This window comes from Bombus pyrosoma, linkage group LG1 (genome assembly GCF_014825855.1).
Source record: "Bombus pyrosoma isolate SC7728 linkage group LG1, ASM1482585v1, whole genome shotgun sequence".
Classification (NCBI taxonomy): domain Eukaryota; kingdom Metazoa; phylum Arthropoda; class Insecta; order Hymenoptera; family Apidae; genus Bombus; species Bombus pyrosoma.
Genome location: NC_057770.1, coordinates 4791643 through 4803100, shown reverse-complemented (window position 1 = coordinate 4803100; position 11458 = coordinate 4791643). Strand labels below are relative to the sequence as shown.

The window sequence follows — 11458 nt, the reverse complement described above, 5'->3', positions numbered from 1 at the left end:
AATATTATCTATAGCATGCAATCATGTTAGGAATATTATTAGTTCTATATTGTGACAAGGAGATAAAAATGTATTTTTATTTTATTGAACCAGCCTTTAATTCTAATTAACGCATAACGCAATATTTAATAAATTTTACAATACATATTAAACATCATAAGGTATATCTTTATATAAGAAGAAGCTAGAGTTTACAAAAGTAAACTTAAAAAGTAAAGATTTTTACGTCAACAGATTCTTATCTTGTAAAATTCTTAAGTATAAAAATCAGTATCAAAAATATTAGTATGAAAAACCTAAATATTATGAATGTGGCACTTATTATTCACAGAATATTTGACTACGGAACTAAATAACACTAAATATGTCTAATAAAAAGTTTAGTAATGTCAAGATTGATTAAAGATTTAATTTTAATGCAGATAATTTGCATTTTTTTATTGTCATATCGAATATATGTATAGGTTCTTTATAATCTAACATTTCGAACAAGATAATAATTTTTAAAGATTTTAATAGTTTCCTAATGATTTTTTAGGTACTCATTTTTTGTATATTTTAATACTTGTGAGTGGAGGGATGTATGTACAATACATCTTCGTCCTTGCTGTTGTTCATTATTTCCAAAAGATCCCTTTCTGCAACATTATTGGATAAACATTGTTTAAATCGCAAGCGTTTAAAAAGTAGAAAATAAGTTAAAAGTATTCCAATTATTACCTAAAATTTCTTTTTTGCAGGGCACAGAATTTTTCCACGAATCGTATAAACTGAAAGTTTTAATTTTCGGTTCAGGAATATATTTATATTCGTGACTGGACCATCCAATCGTTTCCAGTTGGTTGCTAAAAATTTGAAATTAAATATGTATTTCTTAATCCTAAACAATTATTTTATTCAAAATTCAAAACTGTTCGTCAAAGTAATTTATCGAAGTTATTTTTATATCAATTAAAGTTTTAACAGACGGAATGTGTACACCATGAAATAAATTGACTTTAAATAACACAGAACAAAAATTAATTATGTAAAAGTATATACACATTCTACAAAAACTTTCAACCTATCTACTAATTACAATTAATAATTACACTATATTTTAATTGTAATATAATTCATATTTACTGATATATTTCTTCCAGTTCGTGTTTTTTAGGTGCTTTCACCAGTGGTTCAAATATAGGGATTGTTACTGGATAATAATGTACATGATAATGATCTATATGAGGTCTCTTTCTTGCTTCTTTTTTTTCTTTTGACGATTGAAACAAATTCATTAATAACTTCTTAGGGCTGAAATACAAATTGTCCATGTACGATCTGTTTTCTTCATATAATATCGTTATTAAACACACTATAACTAAAATTTAATGTAAATCTAAGGGGAATGTATATATTTAATAAATGAAAATTAAACTTACTATGACACTAATTTAACAGTAAATTTAATTAAAAAAATAAGTTTTATCATCGGCAGGACTAGAATTTAACTTTACTTACTGTTCGAAGAAAAATCCTTCGGACATAGGAACTGGCAATATCGGTAAAACTAAAATAAACTGAAAATCATTAAGAAAACTAATTTATATTTTAAAAATTTTAAATATTCTGATGTATATGTTAAATTTTGAATAACAAATTATCACTGTAATCTTGAAAGTAAAAGCTATATTTTTCGAATTTATAATTTTTATATTGCCCACAAGAAATATGAAAATCTATAAAGGAAAGAATTATCGACACGAATTTTTTTTAAGTATTGATGATTAATGTATAGACTAAACGTATTATTTAGAATTTGTATTATTTACTTGCAACAATAATTCAGTTTTCATTGTGAAATGCTAATTTGCGTGCTCTTATAGTACGGTCTGATCTGCTATGTAGATCGAGTAATAAACTGAGTGTGCCAATGAAACACGACCTCCTTATATCTACCCGCTTGCTTTCCATTCCTGTGTATACCCCCGAGGATTTTATTCTGCGTAGTTTTTCTTTGTACTTCATATATAGCTTTATGCGAACTTATTTTTCATTTTATTGTATGCTCTATGTACATAAGCAAATATGCGTCAGTAATAATTCCAAGGAGAAATCGACTCCTTAATCAATTTAAGAAAGTCACAAGAAATGTTGTAAATGACTTCAAAGTATCAATAAATAACTTATTGCAGCCATTTTATTCATAATTAAGAACATATCACTGTTTAAACCAGGGAAAATCAACAATTAACAATAAAAAATATATATGTATTCCCTGATTCTATAAAATATCAGTTGAAAACTTTATAAAAGCGATTTACGATGCGCTCCCTTTTTATTTCGTACATTAACTGTCTTAAATAAAATTTTTTACGTGTGTTCTTCGCTGATTTATAAAGTAGCAAGAAAGTATACTTATTCATTTTAGGAAGTAGAAGATCAATTATAAGAGCAACAGATTGATTATACTCATTGCGAATACATGTATATATAATTTGTCTACATATATATAATAAGAATTTGTATTTTTTTAGAAAAGGAGAAGAAAGGAAAAGAAGAAGAGAACATCAGTTCAAATCAAAGACGACTGTAAGAAAGAAAGATAATTTTGTCTTTTTTTCGAAATTTGTTCTAGAATCAGTTCTGGAATCTATGATCTAGAGAAAGCTTCGTGACATAAAGAGGACGTATCTATGATATTGACGTGTTATCGCTGAACAGGTTTCACTTTTGATTTTTCGTGTAATGTAGGTATGTATGTACTTACAGTTTATCTATTCATATCTAATACACATCACATGTTAAAATGTAAAACTCTTATAATGATGAAATGAAATAGAGATTTGTGTATAGTTTCTCGCTTACATTTTGCACTGAAATAATATAACTACAGAATATAATTCAGAAATTATCTCGTGAAAGCTCATTTTAAATATTTATTTTAAATATTTTCAAAAATTTCGGTCCACTATTTTCTTTTTACATGTGCTCAACCTATTTGTAAACGAGCTAATTTTTATTTAACCGTGTATAAATATTAAAAGAAGCAATTACAATATGTAAAAAGGAATCGTTACACATTATTCCACAAAGAAATAAAAATCAACTAATTCAATGTATATATATTAATTACATTAAATTATAGTATAAACTCATCAATTATTATTAATATAAAAAAGTTATCAATATGACTAACGAAATAAAAGTTTCACATTGCATTATATACATCGTATCGTATGTATGTGAACGTATGTTCAATAGAATTAATATTAATATTTAAAAGAAAAATTAATCATAAAGTGTTCTTGATGTATTTTATAGTTATTTCATAGATCCCCTTAATTGATTTTCATAATATATTTTAAAAAATAACAAAGAAAATAAGATGTAAAAGGGTTTAAAAAAACATAGAAAATGTAAGAAATACAATTCACCTTTGTTTTCAAACTTACAAAATAGATATATTTCATTGCCAATAGATAACGAAATCAAGAAATTTTCTTCTACGGAAATATTTATTTATTTTGTTTTTTTCACAATAAAGAAGTAAATAGTGTTATATAGTAAACTATTAAACATGCTCACCAATACAAGGTGTTAATACTATGTTATATGTAATTTAAACATTAAAGTTTTCCCTAAAATAAACATTTATTGAGAGATCAGTATGTAAATATTACATGTAATTTTAATTTTATTAAATCATTGCCTTTATCTTTATTAATTTATAAATTTATAGTTAATATCAGCATTGCATATATTCGGTGTTATCCTCGATATTGGATTCTATTGCTTTCTTCTTTGAGGTTAATGTCTTTTGCTTAATGTCCTCTGCGGTATTATATATTATAAATACATGATACTATAAATGCAATATATTTATTTAATGAATATAATTATGAATATAATTATTTAAATATATTACAAGAAGGATTGCTTAGAATTAATTAAAAAACTTTTTAAAAGGAGATCCCTAAGAATTTGATTAAAATCTAAGACTATCGAGTCCTAAGATTGGACTTTCAGCATCAAAACATCTGGATGAACCGCGAAATAAAGGAGAAAGATAGAACAAAAAAGAAAGGTTTCTTCTCAAGACCACCAATTAAATTGCTCGATCGGATTACATTTAATAGGCCCTATTCTATTCCTGTGCCTATAAAATTGAAATAAATTTTGGAAGTTGTATATAAATTAATAACTAAAATAAAATACTGGAATAACAAATAATTTACTATGTACTTGTGAGGAGATAGTAGACATCTTGCGGCTACTGTTGAACTACCGTCACTCGTTAAGTCTATACACGTCCGAGAGACGTGACACTATATAAAATATCAGTACGAAACTATCGCGTCAGCGTATAAGAAGATAGTAATATTTCCAGTAGTATTGAAAAGTTTATTTTAAGATATCATATTCAGACAAATATCAACTTTTATTTGTTTAAATACTTGACATATAATACGAGTCAATATGTCGATTAACATGAAACGCACATAATGTATGTATACTGATGTATATACCTCCTCTTTCTTGGTGAGTAGTGCATGTGCATTTGCATGTGCATTAAATAATACGTAATTCCATGAGAAGTCTATTTACGATGAGTGCAATATTCATGTTATGAAATAAAAGAGTTTGATTATTGCAACGCAACGAAACATTTACTATATAATTGATAAATACGTAAACAGAGTATGATGTAAAGAATACTATATATGTACATACAACTATACTTAATACGCATATATTAAATACATATTTAAATGCGTTCTTACTTACGCACACAGCTTTTGCAGATTTTATTTAATGACTGTAATTTTATAAAAAATATGTTTTCACAAAGAGTCATTCATTATTTTCATATTTCATGTATATGGTTCCTTTGTTTGGCTTTTATTGAAATTCGAATTACAATTAATAATTTTTATGAAATGAAATATTACAAATATAGGCGATAATTCTATATATAATTAGAAATGTCGTAGTTAATTTTCAAAACATTTATGATGTAATCAAACTAAGTAACAATTTAAGGAAGCAAGTATACTAAAATCAAGTATATTCATAGAATTATTATTTAATTATTTATTTAATCAATCTATGTTATTAGACATATGTTTTATTATGAACTAATCTCTTTAATATGTTTATTATAGTCTAAACTGTAATCTTTAATGTAGTAACTAATAACTCAAAATAAATTATTTCAATCTAAATTGATTATTTTAGTACAAAATAAGTTATAGAATCAATTTATTATAATAATCTTCTAGGATAATAGTAGCACCTAACAATTAGTTCAAATATAAGGATATATTCTTTTATTCGAAAGAAATAATTTTTCACATTTCTTATTTTAATTTTATTTAGAGGTTCTAATTGGAGCATGCACCAGCCTTTATGGACTACAGTTGCAGCGTTTCTGTTTATAAATGCTGAAAAATGCCACCAAAACAAAGGAAAATAGCTATTATGGGTTATAGATCCGTAGGTAATGAAAAATTATTATTGTAATTGAAATAATTTAATATACAACTGATCTGTTAACAAATATTATTATTTACATCAATGATTAATTGCTTATCTTATAGTGTGTTTGAAAATTAAATGATTATCATATCATAACTAATAAAAATTTTCAAAATATGGGACTTTTTTGGACTTACATTAGTTTTGTTATACTAATTAATATCTTTATAAAGTAATTATTTATCTAATAATGTAACTTATTTGCTATATATGTAAACATACTTATATATTTATACAAATTTATAAACGCATACAAATATTTTATGTATGTAAAAATTTATGTTTTTTGTATTCTCAATGCTTATTGTTTTTTTTTATTGTTCTTAATAGGCAAGTCGTCACTGAGCATACAGTTCGTCGAGGGACAGTTTGTGGATTCATATGACCCTACCATAGAAAATAGTAAGAAGTACCTGTATCGTCTTACACGCTACTTCAAAGATTTCTAATGACATTGTTAGTAGTATTTTCTGCACATTCTGTTAGTAATTCATGCTGTAAACAATAGAGATTCATGAAAACTTATTATAGAATGAGCAAATTGGTATACTAAATTCAATGGGCCAATAATTGTTAAATTATGTCTTTAATATGTTTAACTTATAATTAATTATCAATTTTTTAAATTAATGTTTCCAATTATAATTATTTATAATGTGAAAAGTTGGTAATCTATAATTGTGTAAAAATATTTAAACTATTTCATTCTTATTTAGCAGAAAATTTTAAAAAATATGAGATAAAGAAATTATACAAGAGAGTTTTAAAAAGACGTTACAATTATTTATAGACGCAGTTTACACTTTAAAACAAAAGATAAATTTTAACGGATACAGGTTTACTAGCTTATTTGGTTTTGTAACACACAGTATTTGTTTTTACATTATGAATTTATTTAAATCATTATATCGAATACTATTTGACATAACTATTATTAGTATCAAAATTTGGTATGTTAATTTTTCATACAGTCGAACATATCGTCTTAATTTCTTACAATATGTATATTATTCTTCATATAACTTTTAATGATTTTGCATTGCAATAGAATTTTTTAAAGTATGATATATATAATTTTCTAAAATTTAATGTTCATATTTGAGAAATAATTGTATTAAAAGAGAATTATTGAAAATTTCTCTTTGTTCTAAAGTGTAAGCTACATTTGCAAATTCCAACACTTTTAAACTCAATATAGTCTGTAAACTCGAACAATATACAAGGTAAGACACCTAATAATTTAAGCTGAAATGTTTTGAATATTATTAATTATATTAGAAAATGTTCCAGATAAAAGTTGAGTGGATTCAAAGGGCACATGTTTTGATGTTATTAGCTTTTCTGTAGGTGGGTGTATAAATGTCATCTGGAGGTCAACTCCGTCTCTTTAAATGGAATCATGTTTTTTAGTAGAATAGACACTGCAGTGCGAGATTCTTTATAAAAGATTACTAACCTACTTATGTCAAAAAATTATTAATTTAATAGATATTTTAATTTTTAGTTTATAAAACTTATTGTATGAAAGATAAGGGAAACAAATAGGGTCCCAGGAAAAAGGAAAGTAGTATCTTACATCTTTCCTTGTCTTTCATACAGTAATTTTTACAAACTAAAAGTTAAAATATCTACTAAACTAATAGTTTTTTAGTATAAGTAGGTTAATAACTTTCTATAAGGAATCTTGCACTGTATAGTCTAATGTAATAAAAAATAAATTAAATTCCATTTAAAAAGACAGAGTTGACCTCTATGCACCTACAGAAATACTAATAACATCAAAATATAGTCCCCTTGGAATCATTCAACTTTCATCTAGAACATTTTCTGAAATAATTAGTAGTATTGAAAATATTTCAGCTTAAACTCTTAGGTGACTCACCCTGTATATATTCAGAGCAGAATGTGTACTTTGTACACTTCACATATTTAATTGCAGTTTTTATGTTGAATATAGACAAATTTAGATTGCATTTAGATATTCTAATCTTACATTATGATATTAGAATATCTACATATTCTTTACAGTTATTTATTATATTTATTTAGATATTCTAATATTATATCATGTTATATCTAATATGATATTTTAGTAATGTATTTTTCCATATACAATACTAAAATATATGTATTTGATCAATTTTTATGATATATTAACATATTAAGCTATTTATATATTTTAGTAATTATACTGTTATTTACAATAACTAAAGTATTAAGCTAATATTATACATAATTCTCATGATTTCATATTATTTATTTTAAATGTGAGTAAATTTAATTTTCATTTAATATCATTATATTCTAGAACTTTAAAATTTATAGTAGTTGAATAATTGAAAAAATATTAATATTTATTCTCATGACTTTATAATAGAATTTCCGTTTATTGAACTGTTAAAGATTTTATCCTACATATAAAAATTCTTGTTCTTTTTAAGATATTACAATGGAAAATGCATATTTTATACATTGTTGCAATCGTAACTGTAGTGCAAAAGTGCTACGCAATAGTCATATTTTTTTCTAAATCGACATATATAATACCGTAATACCAGCGTATTATTGTTTACATATATGAAATTTAAAAGATGATTAATGTGACTTAATACTCATAAAAAAGAAGTACAGAACAGCGATAAGCTTATTGTTTTACAAATATAATGGTATTTATGTAATGACTTCGTAATTCGGAATAGATAAGTTATAAGTTACATGACAGAAATTTCAAGAGCTTCAAAAATTTGGTTTGGTTTTCATGAAATGCTTCTCAATTTTATTTCATATAAATTACTCTTATCTATAAATAATGTTCAGGTACAAAAGGTATTTTATTGTCTGAATTAGTTTACATTATGTGCGGTTTGTACACATACCTTATGAATTATATTAACACAACACAAACTAGTTCGAGTACAGCATGATGTATTGTTGGCAATATGCATGAACTCGTCAGTTATTAGTTTTCTTGTTTTTTATATATTTAAGTATTTTAAAATTTTTATTTATTATAATTGAATGTATTGAGCGCAGTAGCATCCTACATCTTACCATCAAATTTATCCTTTGCTTCTTCAATTAAAATTTACAAAAAAGTAATAAGATTTGATATAAAAATTTGAAAGATGTCGGTTCTACTGCCTATTTTGACTTATTTTTTTATACAATTCATTTGTATATTTTCCAGCATTTACAAAAAGTACACGAGTAAATAGTCAAGACTATGAAGTTAAGTTGGTAGACACAGCAGGTCAAGATGAGTACAGTATATTTCCTACACAGTATTCTATGGATATCCATGGTTATGTCCTGGTATATAGCATAACGAGTGCTAAGAGTTTTGAAGTTGTACAAATTATTTATGACAAGTTATTGGATATAACAGGAAAAGTCCAGTATGTTATATTATTATTCACTTTATTAATTCATATAAAAGGATTGCGTGATAGCGTATATAATTACAAATGTATAGCATATATAATTTTAATAAAATATATTTTTATGAATTTCAGTGTCCCAATTGTATTAGTAGGAAATAAAACGGATTTATATGTAGACCGAATGATAACAACAGAGCAAGGCAAGCGATTAGCAGATTCTTGGCATGCCGCTTTCCTAGAAACAAGTGCAAAACAAAACGAGGTAAATTTGTTTCATCTTTTTAAAATTACATTGTTACATGTGGATGATTGCAATGTAATTCTATTTTGTTTCAGTCTGTTGCAGATATTTTTCATACGTTATTGATTGAGATTGAAAAAGCAGATGGAAATGTACAAGAAAAGTCAAACTGCATTATTTCCTGAGCTATATTAGCTGGGAATATAATACGATGTAAATGTATAAAACCAAATAACAGAATTGGCATTATATTAATACACGTCCAAAAACAAATTAAGTGTAATAATATTAAAAATATAAAATAGCGAATGTAAAACAAATATGTTTCTCCTTGCTGTATAAGTAAAATATTATAAATATCGTCTATTTGAGAATATACGTGATTATAAGTATTTTTATTATTCTCTTTCGCAATTACCATTTGACAAAAAGAAAATTGAGTTGTTGGTATTTAGTTTTATTCTACAAAAGTACATATAACGAAGTTTAATATTTTAGAAACAATTTTTCAGTTCTAAAAATAAAATTACTATTAACTTGGATTTATGTAAGTAACATTTCAAACATTTATATTTTTTCAAATATGCTGGAATAAATCATTATAAAATGTATAATAAAAATATTTACTTCTACACATTGGTGAATCAATACTTTTTATTGAGATATACAAATATTTATATAAAATACATGTGCCAGATATATAAAAAGTATGTTATGTTATGTTACAAATAGATTTTACATTTTTGTTCTGGTAGAAATTAAGCCACCAAAGGTGCTGCAAAGTTAATCTTGGCTCAGAAATTAAAGATTAGTTTTTTTGCATTGAAGTTCTACTCATTATGAGAATAAGAAATATAAAAAAAATTAACTGTTTTCAATAAACTAAAACTAATAAATATATGGAAAAAAGATACATAAATTACGTTATTTATCTATTATAACTTTACCTGATGTAGTTTATTACTTATCTGTAACCAATTTTTGTAATTTTCAATTTTCCTAAATTTCTAGTCAGATAATTATCTATTTTACTTACTCCTTTTTTATTACTTTTTCTCATCCCATTTTCTTACTTGCATTTGTCTATTTTCCCCCATCTACCTTTAACAGGATTTACCACTTATTCCAATTCCTGCAAATGATTTGAATTTAACTCTCACTATGGAGAAAGAACTCAAGGAAATAACTCTTTGTAAATTATAATAAAAATTCAAGGCGTTTTTTTGTCTCCAAAGAACATTTGATTGCTTAAAAGATTTTATACATAACTGTAGAACCTTGAACTGGAAATTCCAGACATGGAAAACATAGAGCTTTCTTAAACTGAAAAATGTCTGATTCTCTTCATAGGCATAAGATGATTGCTTACCAGAATTACAAATTCTTAAAATCATCAAATTTTCCAGGAAAATGATGAAGCATAAAGCGGAGGGAGGAAGAAAATACGAAAGATTCCACGACCTGTGACCTTTTTTTCTAAATTTTCATAGTCACTGGAACCCTTTAAGGAGAAGATGCGGGGTAGTCTCAGATTTTTAATGACTAAAATCATAGATATGTTTGTAGCTAAAACCTCCATCATGGTCTGCTTCAGCGGCTTAGGAAAAACGTCAGTAATCTCTGGTCCCTGAGAAAAGTTACGATGCCCCCTTCGCCTCTGTACACCGCATCGCGGTTCATCCTCGAAGGGGGTTTACAACTCCCCCCCCCCCCCTCCTTATCGCGACTCCGGACGACCTTATTCCCTATTCAAGCTGTTCACTATCAAAGGTCGGAGTTAGTAGAAAGGAGGAGGCAACAGACAATCCTTCAACTGTGACCCCAAGATGTAAAATAATTAATGTAGAAATGTAGCTTTTTTCCCCTACTAGCCTCCCAAGAATGTACATACAATCTTGTAGAATTTGATAAAACCTATAATCAAGGAATTTGAATTTTTTTATGTCCTGGTACAATTCCGCTATAAAAATGCCTAAACATTAAATAACTTATCAGTGGACCAGAGTAGATGAAGTTGAGTGTTCTACAATATGTGCAGAATGAATCATGAGAAACAGGATACCTAAATGTATCCATTAATTATCATTGCAAAAATGTACTCAGGATGAAGTTTATACTGTTTGTAGGGTCACATATAGATGCACGCACGCCGTTGCTATAAAAAATTTGAAATATAAAATGTCTTCTCTGCTTTTGATATAGGAATGTTTAGAGTTCAAGTCCGTTTATATGATAGTGATTCTGACACATCTTAACCCTGAGTCAAAAAAGAGATAAACCTGGGCAATTCTTGGAATACACCTACCCCGATAGTATTCTC

General features: G+C 26.1%; 2 protein-coding genes and 1 long non-coding RNA gene across 8 annotated transcripts; 1 reads left to right on the top strand and 2 right to left on the bottom strand.

Annotated features, from left to right (window-relative positions):
- Window positions 1-22: 22 nt before the first annotated feature.
- Window positions 23-4358, bottom strand: LOC122569537. Of its 4 annotated transcripts, none has more exons than XM_043730731.1 (5): window positions 4225-4358; window positions 1501-1559; window positions 1126-1293; window positions 721-845; window positions 23-638 (listed from the first exon to the last, which is right to left on the bottom strand). In XM_043730731.1, exons 1-5 carry the CDS (start codon window positions 4243-4245, stop codon window positions 559-561), a joined length of 453 nt encoding a protein of 150 aa, XP_043586666.1. In that variant the 5' UTR covers window positions 4246-4358; the 3' UTR covers window positions 23-558. The 4 variants fall into 4 exon arrangements, with proteins under 4 accessions (XP_043586666.1, XP_043586683.1, XP_043586674.1 ...); XM_043730748.1 differs by having other exon boundaries at window positions 4218-4263; XM_043730739.1 differs by lacking the exon at window positions 4225-4358 and adding an exon at window positions 3435-3467.
- Window positions 4323-10057, top strand: LOC122569489 (GTP-binding protein Rheb homolog). 3 transcript variants are annotated; one of them, XM_043730617.1, is made up of 6 exons: window positions 4323-4521; window positions 5359-5479; window positions 5848-5919; window positions 8705-8912; window positions 9030-9159; window positions 9234-10057. In XM_043730617.1, the coding sequence occupies exons 2-6, from the start codon at window positions 5431-5433 to the stop codon at window positions 9321-9323; spliced, it is 549 nt and encodes a 182-aa protein (XP_043586552.1). In that variant the 5' UTR covers window positions 4323-4521; window positions 5359-5430; the 3' UTR covers window positions 9324-10057. The 3 variants fall into 3 exon arrangements, with proteins under 3 accessions (XP_043586552.1, XP_043586570.1, XP_043586561.1); XM_043730635.1 differs by having other exon boundaries at window positions 4324-4486; XM_043730626.1 differs by lacking the exon at window positions 4323-4521 and adding an exon at window positions 4891-5044.
- LOC122569567 lies at window positions 9775-11455 on the bottom strand. Its single transcript, XR_006317512.1, has 2 exons — window positions 10508-11455; window positions 9775-10270 (listed from the first exon to the last, which is right to left on the bottom strand). It is a non-coding gene; the product is annotated as an uncharacterized LOC122569567 (long non-coding RNA).
- Between the last annotated feature and the right edge of the window lie 3 nt (window positions 11456-11458).

Bases quoted from the DNA above. Each gene is read 5' to 3' on its own strand.
- LOC122569537 (XM_043730721.1), bottom strand. From the start codon at position 1,835: ATGAAAACTGAATTATTGTTGCAA. The intron at 1,560-1,811 runs GTAAATAATACA...AATGATTTTCAG, and splicing joins AAACTGAATTATTGTTGCAA to TTTATTTTAGTTTTACCGAT. The intron at 1,294-1,500 runs GTAAGTAAAGTT...TTTGTATTTCAG, and splicing joins GAAGGATTTTTCTTCGAACA to CCCTAAGAAGTTATTAATGA.
- LOC122569489 (XM_043730617.1), top strand. From the start codon at position 5,431: ATGCCACCAAAACAAAGGAAAATAGCTATTATGGGTTATAGATCCGTA. The intron at 5,480-5,847 runs GTAATGAAAAAT...TGTTCTTAATAG, and splicing joins TATGGGTTATAGATCCGTAG to GCAAGTCGTCACTGAGCATA. The intron at 8,913-9,029 runs GTATGTTATATT...TATGAATTTCAG, and splicing joins GATATAACAGGAAAAGTCCA to TGTCCCAATTGTATTAGTAG.